The 23,316-nt window shown below is 41.0% G+C and overlaps 1 protein-coding gene across 7 annotated transcripts in view; it reads right to left on the bottom strand.

Annotated features, from left to right (window-relative positions):
* mcoln2 (mucolipin TRP cation channel 2) overlaps positions 1 to 23,316 on the bottom strand; it is a 70,711-nt gene that overhangs the window by 34,976 nt on the left and 12,419 nt on the right. For 5 of the 7 annotated variants that reach the window (XM_014215625.2, XM_045687261.1, XM_045687260.1 and 2 more), the window contains 6 exons: positions 17,415 to 17,511; positions 17,204 to 17,303; positions 10,263 to 10,375; positions 3,905 to 4,054; positions 3,269 to 3,370; positions 2,854 to 2,976 (listed from right to left, as the gene is read on the bottom strand). In XM_014215625.2, coding sequence (XP_014071100.1) covers positions 2,854 to 2,976; positions 3,269 to 3,370; positions 3,905 to 4,054; positions 10,263 to 10,375; positions 17,204 to 17,303; positions 17,415 to 17,511 — 685 coding nt within the window. Of the gene's footprint in view, positions 1 to 516; positions 2,250 to 2,853; positions 2,977 to 3,268; positions 3,371 to 3,904; positions 4,055 to 10,262; positions 10,376 to 17,203; positions 17,320 to 17,414; positions 17,512 to 23,316 lie in introns of those variants that run through there. The other 2 variants (XM_045687259.1, XM_014215626.2) reach the window with 2 other exon arrangements.

Below are 23,316 nucleotides of genomic sequence, written 5' to 3'. Positions count from 1 at the left end.
GGGAGGGCAGCTCTGTAACATCCCTTGTTTATTGCAGATGGTAAACAATGTCTAAATTAGTTGATGTTATGGTAACTTCCCTGGCTGCAGTGTATGGTTGCATCCCATTTCCAACATAATGCACTACTTTTGATCAGGGCCCATAGGGAGTCAAAAGTAGTGCACTATATAAGGGAATAGGATGCCATTTGGGACACCATGTTGTAAGTATGAGCGAACATCTTGTTGCAACAGACACCTGAGGTGGAAACTGAGGTGATCATGGATAGTCTGAATCGTAGAGATAAAACAGTATCTATTAACGATATCTATCTATGTGGTCTGAACGGACATTCTAAGAAAACGCTTAGAGTATGAGAGGAAATTGTCAAACTAATGAAGACAAAATAGGGTCACACCTTATTTGGACTGCGTACAAGTACACAGATGTTCTATCTTAATTTGACCATTTTCTAGATCTGCAGCAACAGGAAATGTGTCACAGCTTTCTGAAGGATCGGACCAAAACACAGCGTGTTCGTAGTTCCACATCTTTTTATTAATCGTGAAACTAAATGCAATACACCAACCACTGTAAATAACAACAGCCGTAACGCAGAGCAGGCAAACACTACTCAAAAATTAACAACCCACAAAATACAAAAGGAAAACACCCTACATAAATATGATCTCCAATTAGAGACAACTAGAACCGGCTGCCTCTAATTGGAGATCATCCCAATAACCCCGACATAGAAATAGAAATCTAGAAAACTCACATAGAAACAGAAAGCAAGAAAAGCACCCAAAACACCCCGTCACGCCCTGACCACTCTACTATAGAAAATGACCCCTTACAAGTGTCAGGACATGACAAAATGTGAACTATTATGTGGATTATTATTAAATGGACAGTAGAGGTTTGATACATTATGTGGATTATAATTAAATGGACATGTATCAAATGTAGAGGTTTGATACATTTTTTTGATAGGATAAATCAAGTCTGTCATTTTAAAGTTGAAATTACAAACGTTCGAAGCCTTTTTAAATTCTACAATTTGCATTTCCTGCTTTGCAGGAAAATTCTCTGCGACAACAGAGTGAACAAATTAAGATAGTAAACCTGTAAGGGTAACTGTATTTGGATAGTCCCCAAACTATAGTAAACAGAAACATAAATGCAACATGTAAAGAGTTGATCCCATGTTTTGATAAGCTGAAATAAAAGATCCCAGAAATTGTCCAAGCTAATTTCTCTCAAATTTTGAGCACAAATGTGTTTACATCCTTATTAGTGAGCATTTATCATTGACCAAGATAATCCATCCATCTTACAGGTGTGGCATATAAAAAAAGCTGATTGTAATGACCACGCTGTTTAGAGGTGCACATTGTGCTGGGGACAATAAAAGGCCACTCTAAAATGTGCAATCTTGTCACACAACACAATGCCACAGATGTCTCAAGTTTTGAGGGAGCGTGCAATTGGCATGCTGACTGCAGGAATGTCCACCAGAGCTGTTGCCAGAGAATTGTATGTTTATTTCTCAACCATAAGCCACCTCCAACATCGTTTTAGAGAATTTGGCAGTACGTCCAACCAGCCTCCTAACCGCAGACCACGTGTAACCATGCCAGCCCAGGACCTCCACATCCGTTTTCTTCACCTGTGGGATTGTCTGAGACCAGCCTCCCGGACAGCTGATGAAACTGAGGATTATTTGGACTGGCTGAAACTGAGAAACTCATTCTGAATGGCGGGCCTGGCTCCCCAGTGGGTGAACTGGCCCCCAAGTGGGTAGGCCTCCCAGGCCCACTCATGGCTGCACCCTTGCCAATTCATGTGAAATCCATAGTACATTTATTTCAATTGACTGATTTCCTTATAAGAGCTGTAACTCAGTAAAATCGTTGCAATTGTTGCATGTTGGTTCAATCCCGGCTGTGTTGTAGCCGGCCGTGACCAGGAGACCCATGATGCGGTGCACAATTGGCCCAGCATCGTCCGGGTTAGGGGAGGGTTTGGCCGGCCAGGATGTTCTTGTCCCATCGCGCTCTAGCAACTCTTGTGGCGGAACGGACGCATGCACGCTGACACGGTCGCTAGTTGCACAGTGTTTCAACACATTGTTGCGGCTGGCTTTCGGGTTAAGCAAGCAGTGTGTCAAGAAGCAGTGTGGCTTGGCAGGGTCGTGTTTCGGAAGACGCATGGCTCTCGACTTTTGCCTCTCCCGAGTCCGTACGGGAGTTGCAGCGATGGGACAAGACTACGAATTGGATATCATGAAATCGGGGAGAAAAGGGGGTAAAAAAAAAATATTAATAAAAACATACATATATATAAATGTATGGTTCTGTTATGTTTATATTTTTGTTCACTATACTAACTACTGTGTCAATTTACCCCAACCCTAAACCCAATCCCCTGAACCTAACCCTAATCCCAGCAAAGTGTTGCATGTAAATTGCTTTAGATAGTTTGAACATGTGTAGACCAACTATAGGAGACAAGCCAAATAGTGGGGCTGTGTAGTTTGACACAGATTAAAGTTAGCTTGAGGATTCTGCAGTCCACCATGTGAGCTCTTGTTTACTGCAATGTTTCTCGACTTCGGTAAATTATTTTTCTTATAACCCAACGATCTACTAAGACTCTTGTGCCCCTCCTTGCTAGCATTAATGATTAAGGCATTATGGGTGTGCCTCATAATGGTGCAACACTGACTAGACAAGCAACAACAATCAGCAACATGTATACATACTGCCATCTTGTGGTTGTAAATGGATAACAATACATCAAACTGCGCCACTCGGGAGTCCCTATTCTGTAGAATTAAAATGAGTATCGGCATTGCCATTCCCAGTCAGTACCTTTTCATGGTAAGGGCCAAGTACGATCCAGCCACAAAAGGTGTACCCCAGGTAGATCATGCCAGCACAGCAACAGAAGCGGATCACCTTGGGGAAGGCAGTCTTCATGGTCAGGATGAGCACCTGGAACACACATGCATGTGCACAGGCATGTGCACACACACATACACACACACACACTGTAAAACCTGTGTTGAATTAGTGTTTAAGATAGTGTTCCTTTAGTTGATGAATCATTCTTATTGCAACATCCTTGTTTTTAACCACTTTCATTATGTACAGATTATTAAAATGTATTTTCCAATGTATGTTTTATATAAGTCTGAGTTTGCATTTCGCCAAACAGGACTAGTCTATTCCTACTGGATAATTATCTTTGAATACACTAAATAAATATGTCTTTGATCAAACTTACATTGTACTTTTGGAAGTAGCCCAGGTACCTGATCACTCCCACCCACACCATCAGCGTAGAAGTCCCCAGAAAGATGCTGCACACATCATAACTGGTCAGACTCTAGAAGGGAGAGAGGAGTTCATTTTCCTTATGCCCCCCGGCGGGTAAATGGTTAACATGCAAGTCATAAAAATCTGACTCGAAAGTCACTCAGGTTAGAGCAAATATCCTTGGGAGTTTTACAATGTCTTGATTCAACCATCATGTTACAAAGTCCAATCCCAGTGATTCTGTGCCCAGGCAACGGGGAGTTATTATTTCTCAACCTCTCTTCAGAGTTTTTTTTATTTCTCAATTTCTGTATTATCAAATAGTAATTGATTAGGTATAAATGGAAACACCCACTTCTTCCACATGTTCAAAACTAATATGATAGATAATCTTCCTATGATTAGACATATATCATTTATTGCCGTTATTAAATATGTAACATCTTGCAGTAAGCAGGATAATTCAAATACATTTCCATTTTTGTAAAACATAAGTGTTTGTAAAATTAACATGTTCCTATTAAATTTAGGGAAAGAGATGTCTGGTAAATATGTGTCAGCTTAAACTCTTTTAAGGAGTTTGAACATTTGACTTGAGAATTACCTTTGCTTGTATTTCCATCTTCAATATGGATCCTACTATGGCCATAGCATCACTGACGATCACCAAAACATACCAGCCATTTAAAAACTCCTTTTGGTCAGTCTTGCACACCTTGTGATTATAATTCTCACGGAAGAACCTGGAAAATCTCTGGAATAAAGGGGAAAAATTCATGAGGCCAGGAATTGAAAGATCATTGTATACTGTAAACCACACAAATGGTTATAAAAGCCCATCATGAAGTTTACACAAAACTGGCAACATGTCACAAGCAAGTTCATGTAACTTTTTACCGCATTTATAATGAATACTATAGGATGCACATTGTCATGGTGAAATTGTGAGTGACACTTCTGGAGACTCAGACATGTTTTCGGCTGGCGCTAAGGAGGCGCAAGTGTTAAACGCACGTTATGTAAAAACTGTCTCACAGGCATTTTACGCCCTTTACGGCAATGTACCTACCTAACATCAGCTTGCCTGTGCTGAGGTAGAAGGGGTGGCAATATTTGAGGTGTTCTTAAAAGGGAATTTCACCCTGGGGGAATCTGGGCTTGTTTTCATCATGTTCAAGGCATTTTTAGGTCAGCGAGATGTGTTTCACACATCATTGTCTAGGAGGAAGGCAGGTCTGGGCTTTGCACACTAAATGATACACCCTATGACAGCTTCCGGTGTATTGATGGGGGGAGATCTGAAAATAAATGTAGTCCTGCTTTGTGGTATTTCACGAAGGCTCAATGTGATACTTATCACACTATACGTTTTTGTGCATGTATATGGCTGTCCTTGTTTGATAGATGCTCTGTCCCTCTCCCAAGGCGGGCTTTTTTAAAAAGGGAGGCGGACACTAACACAATCCTTTGGGCAAAACTGAAAGAACTTACCAGACCATAATGGCTTCAAGTGATCTAGTGAAATGCACAGCACTCAGAATTAACCTGTTGGGGATAGGGAGCAGTATTTGCACGGCCGGATAAAAACGTACTAGATTTAATCTGGTTACTACTCCTGCCCAGTAACTAAAATATGCATATAATTATTGGCTTTGGATAGAAAACACCCTAAAGTTTCTAAAACTGTTTGAACGGTGTCTGTGAGTATAACAGAACTCATATGGCAGGCAAAAACCTGAGAAGATTCCTTACAGGAAGTGGCCTGTCTGACCATTCCTTGAGCTTCTTGACTCTGTTTATTGAAGACTGAGGATCTTTGCTGTAACGTGACACTTCCTATGGCTCCCATAGGCTCTCAGAAGGCGGGAAAAAGCTGAATGATGTCATTCCAGCCCCAGGCTGAAACACATTAGCGCTTTTGGCAAGTGCTCTATCAGAGGACAATGGGCTGAGGCGCGTGCACGAGTCGACCCCATGTTTTTATTTTCTATCGTCTTTGAACCTAAACAGAGATTCCCGGTCGGAATATTATCGCTTTTTTACGAGAAAAATGGCATAAACATTTATTTTAAACAGCGGTTGACATGCTTCGAAGTACGGTAATGGAATATTTAGATTTTTTTTGTCACGAAATGCATTGTGCTCGTCACCCAACTTTACCATTCGGATAGTGTCTTGAATGCACGAACAAAACGCTGCTATTTGGATATAACTATGGATTATTTGGGACCAAACTAACATTTTTTATTGAAGTAGAAGTCCTGGGAGTGCATTCTGACGAAGAACACCAAAGGTAATAACATTTTTCTTATAGTAAATCTGACTTTGGTGAGTGCTAAACTTGCTGGGTGTCTAAATAGCTAGCCCTGTAATGCCAGGCTATCTACTCAGAATATTGCAAAATGGGCTTTCACCGAAAAGCTATTTTAAAATCGGACATATCGAGTGCATAGAGGAGTTCTGTATCTATAATTCTTAAAATAATTGTTATGCTTTTTGTGAACGTTTATCGTGAGTAACTTAGTAAATTCACCGGCAGTGTTCGGTGGGAATGCTAGTCACATGCTAGTCACATGCTAATGTAAAAAGCTGGTTTTTGATATAAATATGAACTTGATTGAACAAAACATGCATGTATTGTATAACATAATGTCCTAGGGTTGTCATCTAATGAAGATCATCAAAGGTTAGTGCTACATTTAGCTGTGGTTTGGGTTTATGTGACATTATATGCTAGCTTGAAAAATGGGTGTCTGATTATTTCTGGCTGGGTACTCTGCTGACATAATCTAATGTTTTGCTTTCGTTGTAAAGCCTTTTTGAAATCGGACAGTGTGGTTAGATTAACGAGAGTCTTGTCTTTAAAATGGTGTAAAATAGTCATATGTTTGAGAAATTGAAGTAATAGCATTTCTAAGGTATTTGAATAACGCACCACAGGATTCCACTGGCTGTTACGTAGGTGGGATGATTTGGTGCCACCTACCCTAGAGAGGTTAAAAGGGTTTTACCAGGTATTGTTCATCCTTATAAGACAGGTTATTTTACATGGACAAGACATTGGAGATAATATACGACAACTAATAGAAATAATAGAACATCATGAAACATCTAAAAGAAGCCAGGCATTTATAGCAGATTTTGAAAAGGCATTTGATTTAAGACTGGATTTTATTTATAAATGCCTGGATTATTTGAATTTTGGTGATTCTCTTATAAAATGATGTATAGCAACCCCAGGTGTAAAATGGGGTTGCTATACAGGTGTAAATAACGGCTACTTTTCAAGAGTTTTGAATTGTCAAGAGGAGTTAAACAAGGGTGTCCGCTGTCACCATATCTTTTCGCTATGGCCATCGAAATGCTAGCTATTAAAATCAGATCAAATAACAACACTAATGTCACGACTTCCGCCGAAGTCGGTCCCTCTCCGTGTTCGGGCGGCATTCAGCGTCACCGGCTTTCTAGCCATCGCCGTTACACTTTTCATTTTCCATTTGCTTTGTCTTCTACACACCTGGTTTCCATTCCCCAATTACATGTTCATTATTTAACCCTCTGTTTCCCCCATGTTTGTATGTGTTTGTATATAATTTTCAGGTCGTTACTTGTTGGCTGGTATTGTTTGCCGGGTTTGTTATTACACGTTATTTACGAGTGACCGGTTATTTCACTCACCTTTAGTATTTGTTTTATACTGGTGCTGTTCGTGGAATAAATTACCTTGTACACTCATCTCTGCTCTCCTGCGCCTGATTCCATGCACCAGTTACCCACAGCCTGACAATTAAAGGATTAGAAATCCAATACTTAAAAACAAAGGTGTCCATGTATGCCGATGACTCAAGTTTTATATTAAGTCCGCAAGCTAGATCCCTGCAATGTCTCATTGAAGATCTAGATAACTTTTCTGTACTCTCTGGTCTAAAACCTAATTATGATAAGTTTACAATATTACGTATTGGATCTTTAAAAAATACAACTTTTACATTGCCCTGCAGTTTACCTATAAAAAGGGCTGATGGTGAAGTAGATATACTGTACTTGGTATTCATATCACAAAATATATAAATAAGCTCTCCACAATGAATTTCAATAGAAAACTTGTAAAAATTGACAAGGTCCTGCAACCATGGAGGTAAATGCCTGTCTATTTATGGAAAAATTGCCCTGATTAACTCCTCATTTTACTTATGGTGCTGCCTACTCCTGATTCGTTTTTGAAATCATAAGAGAATAGAATATGCAGCTTTATCTGGGACGCTAAACCAGACAATCAATATATATATATAAATACAATGAATTGGGTGGGTTGAGATTATTAAATATAAAGCACTAAACCTCTAAAAGCTTCACGTATTCAAAAGTTTTACTTGAACCCTAAATAGTTCTCAAGTAGATTACTAGGAAAAGCTCATCAATGTTTTAAAAAGGGCCTTTTTGCCTTTGTGCAGATTGCCAGCTCTCATTTTCTATTAATTGAAAATTATACTTTATTCAAAGTATCTCTCTTTTTCAAACAAGCTTTGCAGAGTTGGCTACAATTTCAATTTCATCCCCCTGAAAAGATAGAACAAATATGACAACAAATATTATGGCTGAACTCAAATGTGCTGGTTGATAAAATACCTGAATTTATGGGAAAGATGTTTGAAAAAGGTATTTTGTTCTTAAATTATATTGCAAATTGGAATAGTAGAGTTAATAGTTATGTCCTTCATGGAGTTATCAGAATTGTATGGGAAGGTCTGCTCAATCCAAGAGTACAACCAGTTGATTACTGCATTACCCCAAAAATGGAGGAGGCAGGTGGCAGCAGGAGGAGGTAGGGAACTGGTCTGTCTTCCCAATATGAAGGATAAAAATAGCATAAATAGGAAAGTATACCAGTTTCATTTGAGGACCAGCATCTTGACAACTGTGCCATACAGGTTGCAAAACAGTTTAAGAGATTTTTGATGTACCGATTCCATGGTACAGGGTGTATGAGTTGAAATATAAAACTACGCAAGATTCAAGTGATTTTCAGCTAAAATTATAATAGAATTCTTGCCACCAACAAAATGTTGAATATTTGGGGCATAAAATCATCAAAGCTCTGCAGATTTTGTTGTGAGGATACAGAATCAATAGATGATTTATTTTGGTATTGCCCTCAGGTAGCTTGTTTCTGGTGTCAGGTTCAGGAATAGCTGAAAACGCATAGCATTGATCTAAAATTGACCCTAGAAATAGTACTGTTAGGAGATCTGGAAAGACCGGGTCAGTCAATTACTAATACTCTTAGTAAAAGTATTTATCTTCAACTCGCAATCTGTGGATTCTATTCAATTAGATAGATTGAAATTGTACGTTAAACATCACCGCATAGTTGAAAGATATATGTTGCATAGAAATCCATAGAGGGTGGCCAGCAGAGATGGGTGGGATGGGCTGAGGGAAGCTGAGGGTTGGGATGTGTAATTGGAGATAAGTGAGAATGGAAATGCTGTGTGGGAGATAGAATGATGGTCCAAGATGAGGCTGATGCCGTGCAGGTCTTTGTACACACACACAGTCATTCAAATACACGCATACACGGACACACACACACGGACACACACACGGACACACACACACACACACACACACACACACACACACACACACACACACACACACACACACACACACACACACACACACACACACACACACACACACACACACACACACACACACACACACAATAGTGCCAGACATGCATTCAAACATATACAGTTGGCATTGCTGTTATGATTTTAGTTGTCCTTGATGTCCTTTCTTTTGCATTGTTTGCTGTTTCTTGTCTTTGTCTTTTTTCTCTGTAGTTCGTTTTCTTGCTTGTTGGTGCATTGAGGGGTTCTTGGGGTGGGGAATGGAATTAATTGTATTTAAAAAAAAAATGTATACATTTTTTTTGGGGGGGGACTGTGGGAGTGGTCTCGGATGGTTGAAAAAACAGCTATTGGGAGACTGTGGGGGGATCTTGGAGGGTTCAGGTTCACGTTTTTTGGCCTGGTGGGAGATCTGTCAACGTGCCCTTGAGCAGGGCATTGACCCTGGATGCTTCTGTGTGTTTCTCTAAATGGGAGTCTGTTGGATGACTGGTGTGATGTAGTTGTTGAGCGGCTTCACTGCAAGTATATTGTAAGTTTGGGATATTCAATAAAACAAAAAAAAGATAATTGCATAGCCTCCGTTCCCTACAATGAAGGCTGTTTGTGGGGCATGTAACTGTATTTAGACATAGCCTATTTAAAACAAGTCTTGTTTCATTTTGAGCAGAATTATTCACTCTTAAAGCCTTATCAATAGTGAATTTAATCTTGCTTATTGACAATGTTTGGCATGTCCATGGCTCAGCCATAATGCAATTTACAGTAGGCCTAGCACCTACAGTATATCAGTGTGAATGCTAGGTTTAACTATATATTTCCATATTGAAGCCATGCAATTAGGCTTCTTACAATGTGGACTGCAAACATGTTCAACACATTAAGCGAAGATAGGACTGGCCTACATATATTTTGTTATTTTGTTTCTGTAGGCTATTTAACAAACTAGGCCATAATGGACTATTGTAATTGGAGTTGATTACAACACACTACATAAAAGACTGTAAATACACAACTTGAAGCAACCACATATTTAGCCATGGAGCACATTCTGATTGGCCAGTGAAGGGTCAAGCTCCAGAACACCTACAACTTGGCTTTTGAGCCAAAAGGGATCCCTCTAAATGGAGATAAATATTATCCAGAAATGACATCGCACCCATGAGCAAAGCGTATATCGTTTAGCTAAAACATGAGTTGGATTTTATGAGACAAGAAATTCACATCATACATGTGTATGAACCATACAGCCAACATTGACCTTTCAAGCCGAAATGTGATGTATATAATTAGCAACTAAACTTCCATAATGTATCATTAACTGACCTGCAGTAATTTGACTGCCAGAACGATGGAGCGTGTGCATAGCACGGCCGAGGTCAGGCAAACCAGTATGACAAAGCCATCAAACACCAGAAGGTAGTGTGTGTTCTTCTGAGCTGAAACAGATAAAGACAGCTGGGTTACATAACTCTTCCAATGTGCTTTGGACATAGTGTCAACATTGGAAGTCTTCAGTATTGTTTTTTTAGAGAAGAAACATTATGGTTTGATTTGGACTTATACGAGACCTAGTTCAAATACAGTACATATTTACATTTTAGTCATTTAGCAGACGCTCTTATCCAGAGTGACTTATAGTAGTGAATACATACATTTCATTTTCATTTCATGCATTTCTTTTTTGTACTGGCCCCCCGTGGGAATTAAACCCACAACCCTGGCGTTCCACACACCATGCTGGCATTGCAAACACCATGCTCTACCAACAGAGCCACAGGGAAGGCTATGTCATATGGGAAGGCTATGTCAAATTATACACAAAAGTACATTTTACAGTCATTTAGCAAACACTCTAGAGCAACTTACCAACTTTCCTCTACTAGCAAAAGCTAGTAAGGCAGGCTAAACTAGAAAAGTGCATTTCCTGAAGAAAATATGGTGTGCATGCTAGCTTGTGATGGATTGATTGATTGATTGAATAGCCTTAAAATGTGGAAGTTGGTTTGGTGTTATAGTTGACAAATATGTTACAAAAAGTGTGAAGTTAGGATAGCCTGAACTTGTGAAAGTTGGTTTGGTGTCTCAATCTTGAACAGTTGAAGAGTTACTGTCAGTGAGTAATTGTATGCTATTGGCATCTAAAAGTCTAAGCTGTTGGGTGGGGGGTTAATAAGCTAACATATGGAATTGTTTTAAGATGGTCATACCATGGATGTTTTAACTATTTGATTCAGAATTTTAGGACCCCTTTAGGTATACATTTTATTAATTTATATAATTATAGTTGATAAAAGTTAAGAGTTTAAAGTTAGGATAGCTTGAACGTGAGAAATTTGGTTTGGTTTCTCTAGCTTGAACGGTTCAAGAGTTACTGTGGGTTGGTAATTTTGTGCAAATGTATACAATTATAGTTGATACGTTTTTGAGAATTTGAAGTTAGGATAGGCTGATGTCTCTAGCTTGGATGGATCAAATTACTGTTGGTGGGTTGTAGTTGTTCAAAGTAACAATTTGAGGTTAGGTCTGAACATGTAAAGGTTGGTTTGGTGGCAAAAAATTTAACGGATCAGGAGTTATTGTTGGTGAGTTATTTATGCAAATGTATGTATATTTATGTATTTAAAGTTGGTTAAATTTGAAGTTAGGATAGTCTGAACATGAGGAAGTTGGTTTAGTATCTCTAGCTTGAATGGTTTAAGATATACTGTTGGTGAGTTAAATGATGTTAATGTATGCTAATTTGTATAGTCAAGTTTTTACGAATTTGAAGTTAGGATAGTCTGAACATGTGAAAGTATGTTTGGTGCCTATAGCTTGAACGGTTAAATAATGACTACTTGTGTTTTTTTTATTCAAATGTACACCATTTCATGTAGTTATAGTTGATAAAAGTCTAAGATTTCGATGTTAGGATAGCCTGAACATGAGGAAATTGGTTTAGGATCTCTAGCTTGAAAGGATCAAGACTGTTGTTGGGAAATTGTATGCTAATCTATGCAATGAACATGTGAAAGGTGGTTTGGTGTCTCTAGCTTGAACGGAAGACGAGTTACTTTTATTCAGTTATTTTATGCAAGTGTATTACAATTTGTATAGTTGTTGAAATCTTTTGAAGATTTAGAATTTATGATAGCCTGAACATGTAAAAATTGGTTTGGTGTATCTACAGTGAGGGAAAAAAGTATTTGATCCCCTGCTGATTTTGTATGTTTGCCCACTGACAAAGAAAAGATCACTCTATAATTTTAATGGTAGGTTTATTTGAATAGTGAGAGACAGAATAACAACAAAAAAATCCAGAAAAATGCATGTCAAAAATGTTATAAAATGATTAGCATTTTAATGAGGGAAATACGTATTTGACCCCTCTGCAAAACATGACTTAGTACTTGGTGTCAAAACCATTGTTGGCAATCACAGAGGTCAGATGTTTCTTGTAGTTGGCCACCAGGTTTGCACACACCTCAGGAGGGATTTTGTCCCACTCCTCTTTGCAGATCTTCTCCAAGTCGTTAAGGTTTCGAGGCTGACGTTTGGCAACTCGAACCTTCAGCTCCCTCCACAGATTTTCTATGGGATTAACCTCTTGGCGTTCCCCTAGGATAGGGGGCGCTAAAGCGATTTTTGAAAAAAATTCGTGCCCATTTTAAACGGCCTCCTACTCTAACTCAGAAGCTAGGATATGCATATAATTAATATTTGTGGATAGAAAACACCCTAAAGTTTCTAAAACTGTTTGAATGGTGTCTGTGAGTATAACAGAACTCATATGGCAGTCAAAACCCCGAGACAGATCGAAACAGGAAGTGGAATTCTGAATTGCGAACTCAACTTCATCACGTTGCCTATTAATCACACCGTGAGCTATGGTTCATTGAGCACTTTCTATTGCTTCCACTAGATGTCCCCAGTCTTTACAAAGTGATTTGAGACTCCTACTGTGAAAACTGAATGAATGAGACGCAGTGGAACGTGGTCACACGGAGAGGGCCATCACCATTATGACGCCGACGCCCCTGGTTACCCTCCCCTTTCAAAACGTTTTGAAACACAATGCAATCGTCCCCCTCGAATCTTATTGGCTCTCTTGTTGAAAAACGCCCTGAGATTTATGTTATACAACGTTTGACATGTTTGAACAAACCTAAATGAGGAAAAAAATGCATTTTCTCGAAATGGCTGTCCCGTGGCCGACGGCAGTTTTGGAGCAGCCTTCAGACGCGCTAACAAGAACAAGCTCTTGGAACATAAAGAGTATTTTTTTCGAACGAAAATACATTTGTTGTGGACCTGGGATACCTGGAAGTGCTTTCTGATGAAGACAACCAAAGGTAAGGGATTATTGACAATAGTATACAAGACTAGATGTGATATGTGATTGTTCCAAGATGGCGCTGACCTGTAACGTAAGCCTATTTTTCAGAGTATCGCATCCCCTTTCATCGCAAAGTATGATTACCCAGTAAAGTTAATTTTAAATCTGGCATTACAGGTGCTTTCAAGAGATATTCATCTATAAATCTTAGAATGACAATATTACATTTAAAAAATGTTTTCGAATATTAATTTAGTAAATTGTAGCTCTGTTTCATCGGATGCATTTGAGGGAAAATAGTTAGTCAACGTTACGCACCGATGTAAAATGCTGTTTTTATATATAAATATGAACTTTATCGAACAAAAGAATGCATGTATTGTGTAACATGATGTCCTAGGTGTGTCATCTGATGAAGATTGTCAAAGGTTAGTGCTGCATTTAGCTGTTTTTTGGTTATTTGTGATGCATGTGGTTGGTCGGAAAATGGCTATGTGGCTACTTTTACGATATACTCCTCTAACATAATCTAATGTTTTGCTTTTGCTGTAAAGCCTTTTTGAAATCGGACAACGTGGTTCGATTCAGGAGCGGTGTATCTATAAAACGATATAATTTGATTTAAAAAAAATAAAAAATAATTATAAAATTTTGTTATGCTAATGGCGATATGATTTTTCGCTGGATGAGGCCGCACAGGGGTTAAGGTCTGGAGACTGGCTAGGCCACTCCAGGACCTTAATGTGCTTCTTCTTGAGCCACTCCTTTGTTACCTTGGCCATGTGTTTTGGGTCATTGTCATACTGGAATACCCATCCACGACCTATTTTCAATGCCCTGGCTGAGGGAAGGAGGTTCTCACCCAAGAGTTGACGGTACATGGCCCCGTCCATCGTCCCTTTGATGCGGTGAAGTTGTCCTGTCCCCTTAGCAGAACCCCCCCCCCAAAGCATAATGTTTCCACCTCCATGTTTGACGGTGGGGATGGTGTTCTTGGGGTCATAGGCAGCATTCCTCCTCCTCCAGACACGGTGAGATGAGTTGATGCCAAAGAGCTCCATTTTGGTCTAATCTGACCACAACACTTTCACCCAGTTGTCCTCTGAATCATTCAAATGTTCATTGGCAAACTTCAGACAGGCATGTATATGTGCTTTCTTGAGCAGGGGGACCTTGCAGGCGCTGCAGGATTTCAGTCCTTCACGGCATAGTGTGTTACCAATTGTTTTCTTGGTGACTATGGTCCCAGCTGCCTTGAGATCATTGACAAGATCCTCCCGTGTAGTTCTGGGCTGATTCCTCACCGTTCTCATGACCATTGCAACTCCACGAGGTGAGATCTTGCATGGAGCCCCAGGCCGAGGGAGATTGACAGTTCTTTTGTGTTTTTCCCCTTTGCGAATAATCGCACCAACTGTTGTCACCTTCTCACCAAACTGCTTGGCGATGGTCTTGTAGCCCATTCCAGCCTTGTGTTGGTCTACAATCTTGTCCCTGACATCCTTGGAGAGCTCTTTGGTCTTGGCCATGGTGGAGAGTTTGGAATCTGATTGATTGATTGCTTCTGTGGACAGGTGTCTCTTCTACAGATAACAAATTGAGATTAGGAGCGCTCCCTGTAAGAGTGTGCGCCTAATCTCAGCTCGCTACCTGTATAAAAGACACCTGGGAGCCAGAAATCATTCTGATTGAGAGGGGGTCAAATACTTATTTCCATCATTAAAATGCAAATCAATTTATAACATTTTTGACATGCGTTTTTCTGGATTTGTTGTTGTTGTTATTCTGTCTCTCACTGTTCAACTAAACCTACCATTAAAATTATAGACTGATCATTTCTTTGTACGTGGGCAAACGTACAAAATCAGCAGGGGATCAAATACTTTTTTCCCTCCCTGTAGCTTGAACAGATCAACAGTTACTTTTGGCGAGTCATTTTATGCCAATTTCGTTACATTTGTATAGTTGTTACAGTTAAGATTTTTAAGTTATGATAGCCTGGACATGTGATCTAGCTTGAATGGTTGAACAGTTACTGTTGGTTAAAAATTGTATGCTGATTTACGCAAATTCCACAGTTATAGTTGATAAAATTGTAGAAGAATTTGAATTTAGGATAGCCTGAATATGTGACGGTTGGGTTTTTGGCTCTACAGTAGCTTAAACAGTTCAAGAGTTTCTATTGATGAGTTATTTATGCAAATGCATGTACTTTTGTGTTTTTTTGTTGATGTAAACATTTAAGTATTTGAAGTTAGGATAGCCTGAACATGTGAAAGTTGGTTTGGTGTATAGCTTGAATGGATCAAGAGTTTCTGTTGGTGGGTTACTTTATAAACATGTATTAAAAATTGTATAGTTGTAGTAGTTGAAAGTTTAAGAATTTGAAGTTAGGATTGGCATAACATGTGAAAGGCGGTTTGGAGTCTAGCTTGAATGGATCAAGAGTTACTGTTGGTGTTAGGATAGGCTGAACATGTAAAGGTTGGTTTGGTGGCAAAAACTTGAACGGACCAAGAGTTACTGACAGTGAGCTATTTTTGCAAAAGTATGTACATTTATATATTTATAGTTCATTTATATAATTAAAGTAAATAAAGTTAAGTTTATGTGAGGATAGGCTGAACATGAGAAACTTGATTTGGTGTCTCTAGCTTGAATGGAAGAAGTTACTTTTCGTGGGTTATTTTATGCAAATGCATCCAAATCTGTATAGTTCTATTTGTTGAAAGTTTTGAAGAATTTGAAGTTAGGATAGTATGAACATGAGAAAATTGGTTCGGAGTCTCTAGCTTGAACGAATAAAGAGTTACTGTGGGTTGGTCATTGTATGCTAATTTAGGCAAGTGAGCTATAGTTGATGAAAGTGAATCATTTAAAGTTAGGATATCCTGAACATGACAAAGCTAGTTTGGTGCTTATAGCTGGAACGGTTCAATAATTACTGTTGTATGCTGTAGCGTTATGTCCCTTCACTGGAACTAAGGGGCCCAGCCCGAACCATGAAAAACCACCCCAGACCATTATTCCTCCTCCACCAAACTTTACCGTTGGCACTATGAATACGGGCAAGTATTCTCAGCTGTCCCGAGTCCACCTGGTCGTGCTGCTGCTCCAGTTTCAACTGTCCAGAGTCCAATTGCGGTAAGTTTTACACATCTCCAGCCGACGCTTGGCGGCATTGCGTACGGTGATCTTGGGAACCCATTTAATGAAGCTCCCAATTAACATTTATTTTGCTGACGTTGCTTCCAGAGGTAGTGAGTGTTGAAACCGAGGACAGATGTTTTTTCCGCACTACGTATTTAGGACTCGGCGGTCCAATTCTGTAAGCTTGTGTGGCCTACCACTTCGCGGCTGAGCCGTTGTTGCTCCTAGATGTTTCCACTTCACAATAACAGCACTTACAGTTGACTGGGGCAGCTCTAGCAGGGCAGAAAGTCACTCAGGTCTTCAATAAGGCCATTCTATTGCCAATGTTTGTCTATGGAGATTGCATGGCTGGGTGCTCGATTTTATACACCTGTCAGCAACGGGTGTGGCTGAAATAGACGAATCCACTCATTTGAAGGGGTGTCCACATACTTTTTTATATATGTTGTAAGTCTATGGCACTTTTATTTCCATTGAAATGTATTGTGAGCTCATTTAAATATTGCTGTAGTACAAAAAGTATACAATATCAAAAATAAGTTGGATTGGTCTGCACACTTGGAAGTTGGTTTCATGTTAATAGCTTAAGTCGTTTAAGTGCTGGAACGAGCGGAATAAATCAAATAATTATAATAATATGAGTAAGAAATCTGCAGTTGTGCATTGCTTTCCATGCACACCTACTTAACAGCCCCTAAAGTATTTGAACATAGTGTTTATTTAATTACCCAGGACAATTAATCCTGATGAACAAATTGGTTTCTTAATAACTCAAACTTAACTAAACTATACTTACCAGTCCCTGAAATCTTCCAGTTTTTGCACGCACTGCTCAGTGCGTCAATGTCGAGGAAGATTTTTATCTTTCCGCTGTGACACTGGTTATCAAATGTGATCTGGAGAAAGAGACAACTGAAAACAGATTACAAAATGGTCTAACAGTATCAACAGCGCTCCATGGACATGATGATGGGGTTACATGTTTAAACACAACAAAGGAACCTTACCGTAACAAAAAATACATAACAGTCCGGTAACTCATGTGAGCGCACTGTTTGCAGATTGATTCCTTTAAGTTGAAAAGTGATCTTGATATCGACAAGCCTAAAAGGAAAACATGCCAATGTTAATAAGAAATCAATCCCCAAATGATCCAACTACCCCTCGCTGCGGCACAAGGAACGGGGCAAGGTTGGCGGGGTCGGCCCACCACACGTTTTCCTTGGTTGAGATGCATTTGCATTCCACCACGCTCGACACAACGTAGCCTGCATGGTGATACATCAGGAGGTACATGTAAAGCCTCAATCACATTACCCATAAGCCAGCAGTTCCCAAACTATGGATTGTGACCCCATATGGGGTTGCCGGATTTGAAAATGGGGTTGCTGGAGAGTTAATCATATGGAAATCAGTCAATTGTTTGGCCCTAATCTATGGATTTCACAAACAGGGGTGCAGCCATAAGCCCACCCACTTGGAAGCTAGGCCAACCCACTGGGGAGCTAGGCCCAGGCTATCAGAATGAGTTTTTCCCCACAAAAGCACTTTATTAAAGACAGAAATACTCTTCAGCAACCCCCCCCCCCCACCCATCATTGTAATGGGGTTAACCTTAAAAATCTACATTTTTCCAATATAGAAGAACCAGAGCGTGCCCTTAGATCATGGAAAAATAATTCCCATGCTGAATGACAAGGCCCACTACGCCATGAAACCAGACACTATTGCAGACTTTGATATCACCGGCCATAATTGATATGGTGAAAACAATGATATGGTGAAAACAGAGGCATAGAAACTCACATCATTATCTTTGTCAGATAATACTGTTAAAAAAATAATTTATGCTATTGCTAGTAATCAGAGGAAACTGACTGAACCAAACTCCCCAGTTTATGTTCTCCAAAGGGACGTTAGCTGTGAGGGCTGACACACACACACACCAACAACCCCACACACCGACACCCCCACAGTTCTGTCTCACGATTCCCGAGAATGAAACGGCACAGGGGATGTGCAGAAAAACAGATTCTAAGTGGGATCGGATGGTGGGCTTTTGCACAGATGGGGCTCCATCTATCTCCTTCTGCCATAAGGTCACATTGTATGATACACCGAGAGCAACTGGTGGCAAAAGATCTAAGCACAGAACTCAGAGATATACAGCAGCAGGTAACTTCGATTGTAAACTACATCAAACCACATTCACTGTGCGCACGCCTGTTTGCAAAACTACGTGGAGATATGGGAGCAGAGCATGATAATGTTCTATTTCACACAGAGGCTTTTCGCTTTGAGAGAGGAACTTTTGTCATTCACAATGGATGTAACGTTCACCATTTTTTTTATTTCACCTTTATTTAACCAGGTAGGCCAGTTTAAAACAAGTTCTCATTTACTACTGTGACCTGGCCAAGATAAAGCAAAGCAGTGCGACAAAAACACAGAGTTACACATGGGATAAACAAACGTACAGTCAATAACAACAGAAAAATCGGTATACAATGTGTGCAAATTAAGTAAGGAGGTAAGGCGATAAATAGGCTAATAGTGACAAAGTAATTACAATTTAGCAATTTACATGCTAAATTGATATACAGTATGTGCCGATGAGGATGTGCAAGTAGAAATACTGGTGTGCAAAAGAGCAGAAAAACAAAAACAAATATGGGGATTAGGTAGGTAGTTGGTTGGATGGGCTGTGTACAGCTGCAGCGATTGGTAAGCTGCTCTGACAGCTGACGCTTAAAGTTAGTGAGGGAGATATAAGTCTCCAGCTTCAGTGATTTTTGCAATTCGTTCCAGTAATTGACAGCAGAGAACTGGAAGGAAAGGCGGCCAAAGAAGGTGTTGGCTTTGGGGATGACCAGTGAAATATACCTGCTGGAGCGTGTGCTACGGCTGTGTGTTGCTATGGTGACCACTGAGCTGAGATAAGGCGGAGCTTTACCTAGCAAAGACTTAGATGACCTGGAGCCAGTGGGTTTGGCGACGAATATTTAGCAAGGGCCAGCCAACGAGAGCGTACAGGTCGCAGTGGTGGGTAGTATATGGGGTTTTGGTGACAAAACGGATGGCACTGTGATAGACTACATCCAATTTGCTGAGTAGAGTGTTGGAGGCTATTTTGTAAATGACATCGCCGAAGTCAAGGATCGGTAGGATAGTCAGTTTTACGATGGTATGTTTGGCAGCATGAGTGAAGGAGGCTTTGTTGTGATATAGGAAGCAGATTCTAGATTTCATTTTGGATTGGAGATGCTTAATGTGAGTCCGGAAGGAGAGTTTACAGTCTAGCCAGACACCTAGGTATTTGTAGTTGTCCACATATTCTATTCATATTCAAGTCAGATCCGTCCAGAGTAGTGATGCTAGTCGGGCGGGAGCGGGCAGCGATCAGTTGAAGAGCATGCATTTCATTTTACTAGCATTTAATAGCAGTTTGAGGCCACGGAAGGAATGTTGTATGGCGTTGAAGCTCATTTGGAGGTTCGCTAACAGTGTCCAAAGAAGGGCCAGATGTATACAGAATGGTGTCGTCTGCGTAGAGGTAGATCAGAGAATAACCAGCAGCAAGAGCGACATCATTGATATAAACAGAGAAAAGAGTCGGCCTGAGAATTGAACCCTGTGGTTCCCCTATAGAGACTGCCAGAAGTCCGGACAACAGGCCCTCCGATTTGACACACTGAACTCTATCTGAGAAGTAGTTAGTGAACCAGGCGAGGCAGTCATTAGAGAAACCAAGGCTGTTGAGTCTGCCGATAAGAATACAATGATTGACAGCGTCGAAAGCCTTTGCCAGGTCGATGAAGACGGCTGCACAGTACTGTCTTTTATCTATGGCGGTTATGATATCATTTAGGACCTTGAGCGTGGCTGAGGTGCACCCATGACCAGCTCGGAAACCAGATTGCATAGCGGAGAAGGTACGGTGGGATTCAAAATGTTCAGTGATCTGTTTATTCACTTGGCTTTCGAAGACTTTAGAAAGGCAGGGCAGGATGGATATAGGTCTGTAACAGTTTGGGTCTAGAGTGTCTCCCCCTTTGAAGAGGGGGATGACCGCGGCCGCTTTCCAATCTTAAGGGATCTCATACGATACGAAAGAGAGGTTGAACAGACAAGTAATAGGGGATGCAGCAATGGCGGCAGATAATTTTAGGACGAGAGGGTCCAGATTGTCTAGCCCAGCTGATTTGTAGGGATCCAGATTTGCAGCTCTTTCAGAACATCAGCTGTCTGGATTAGGTGAAGGGGTGGGGGGGGGGCTTGGGCCAGTTGCTGTGGGGGGGTGCAGAACTGTTGGCCAGGGTAGTCAGGTGGAAAGTATGGCCAGCCGTAGAGAAATGCTTATTGAAATTCGATTATCGTGGATTTATCAGTGGTGGCAGTGTTTCCTAGTCTCAGTGCTGTGGGCAGCTGGGAGGAGGTACTCTTATTCTCCATGGACTTTACAGTGTCCCAAAACTTTTTGGAATTAGTGCTGCAGGATGCACATTTCTGATTGAAAAAGCTAGCCTTTGCTTTCCTAACTGACTGTGTGTATTGGTTCCTGACTTGAAAAGTTGCATATCGTGGGGACTATTCGATGTTAGTGCATTATGCCACAGGGTGTTTTTGTGCTGGTTAAGGGCAGTCAAGTCTGGAGTGAACCAAGGGCTATATCTGTTCTTAGTTCTACATTTTTTGAAAGGGGCACACTTATTTAAGATGGTGAGGAAAGCACTTCTAAAGAACAACCAGGTATCCTCTACTGATGGGATGAGGTCATATCCCAATTTATGTCACCTAGCAGTACGAACTCTGACGATATATGGGGGGCAATCCCTTCACATATGGTGTCCAGGGCACAGCTGGGAGCTGAGGGGGGTGTATAACAAGCGGCAACAGTGAGGGACTTATTTCTGGAGAGATGGATCTTTAAAAGTAGGAGCTCGAACTGTTTGGGCATAGACCTGGATAGTATGACAGAACTCTGAAGGCTATCTCTACAGTATATTGCATTTCCGCCCCCTTTTACATTTTCCGTCAAGACAAATGCTATTGGGGATGGAAATTTCAAAATTTTTGGTGGACTTCCTATGCCAGGATTCAGACACGGCTAGGACATCAGGGTTGGCAGAGTGTGCTCAAGCAGTGAATTAAGCAAACTGTTACATTGCCTATGAAACATACATATTTGAGAAATTGAACGAACTAAACGTAAGACGCAGGGGAAATACAAAAACATTCTACAGATGAGTGACCGAATCAGTAGATTCAGAGGAAAGAAATCCATGCCCCCTTTCCCTTGGGTGTGCAATTTTCTAATAGAAAACAGCATCAGTAAGTGCCCCATACAAGTGGCTTTGTCGTTAGAGTGTCCGCCCTGAGATTGGAAGGTTCAATCCCTGGCCGAGTCATACGAAAGTGGGACCTGGTTCGTTGCCGTTTGGCACTCAGCATTGAGATAGATTGAGGGTAAGGCCCTGTGATAGACTAGTGTCCTGTCCAGGGCGTGTACTTGTACATCAAGCTGCCTCATGCTACAGAAACAGGACATAGGCTCCTGCTCTATGAGCCGTTCCAGCTCGCAAAATCCAAGGCTCGTGCAAGGCTACTTACTTACAAGTGATGACTCCTCACCTCCAACGCTTGGAAGATTACTTTGAGAAATACTTCCCAATCCATTTGACTGTGATCCTGGCTCAGTTGACATGCTGTAAGTTAAATCAAACAGCTGATCGAGCTATCATGTGTCGGGTCACTACGGAGGAGTTTTGGTTTCTAATGTCATGGTTCCAACCCACTACCGACCCCTAGCACTTTCAAAGGCTGATCATGGTTCACATCAACACCATCATCCCAGAACCCTAGACCCACTCCAATTTGAATACCGCCCAAACAGATCCACAGATGATGCAATCTCTATTGCACTCCACACTGCCCTTTCCCACCTGGACAAAAATAACACCTATGTGAGAATGCTATCCATTGACTACAGCTCAGCGTTCAACACCATAGTGCCCTCAAAGCTCATCACTAAGCTAAAGACCCTGGGACTAAACACCTCCTTCTGCAACTAGATCCTGGACTTCCTGACGGGCCACCCCCAGGTGGTAAGGGTAGGTAATAACACACGGGGGCCCCTCAGAGGTGTGCTCAGTCCCTTCCTGGTACTCCCTGTTCACTCATGACTGCATTGCCAGTCACAACTCCAACACCATCATTGAGTTTGCTGACGTCACAACAGTGTTAGGCCTGATCACCGAAAGCGATGAGACAGCCTATAGGGAGGAGGTCAGAGACCTGGCCATGTGGTGCCAGAATAACAACCTCTCCCTCAACCCCAAGACAGTCATAAAGAGGGCACGACAAAGCCTATTCTCCCTCAGGAGACTGAAAAGATTTTGCGTGGGTCCCCAGAGCCTCAAAAAGTTCTACAACTGCACCATCGAGAGCATCCTGACTGGTTGCATCACTGCCTGGTATGGCAACAGTTCAGCCTCTGACCGCAAGGCACTGCAGAGGGTAGTGCGTACTGCCCAGTACATAACTTGGGCCAAGCTTCCTGCCATCCAGGACCTCAATACCAGGCAGTGTCAGAGGAATTCCCTAAAAATTGTCAAAGACTCCATCCACCCTAGTCATAGACTATTCTCTCTGCTACCACAAATCAAGCGGTACTGAAGCTCCATGTCTACCCCCAAGCCATAAGACTCTTGAATAGCTAATCAAACGGCTACCCAGAGTATTTGCATTGACCCCCCCATTGATTTTGTACACTGCTGCTACTCGCTGTTTATAATCTATGCATAGTCACTTTACCCCTACTTACATGAACAAATTACCTCAACTAACCTGTAACCCTGCACATTGACTCGGTACCGGTACCCCCTGTCTATAGCTTCATAGTTATTTTGT

The sequence above is a fragment of the Salmo salar genome, chromosome ssa10 (assembly GCF_905237065.1).
Source record: "Salmo salar chromosome ssa10, Ssal_v3.1, whole genome shotgun sequence".
In the NCBI taxonomy this organism is placed as follows: domain Eukaryota; kingdom Metazoa; phylum Chordata; class Actinopteri; order Salmoniformes; family Salmonidae; genus Salmo; species Salmo salar.
This window is presented reverse-complemented; position numbering and strand designations above follow the sequence as displayed.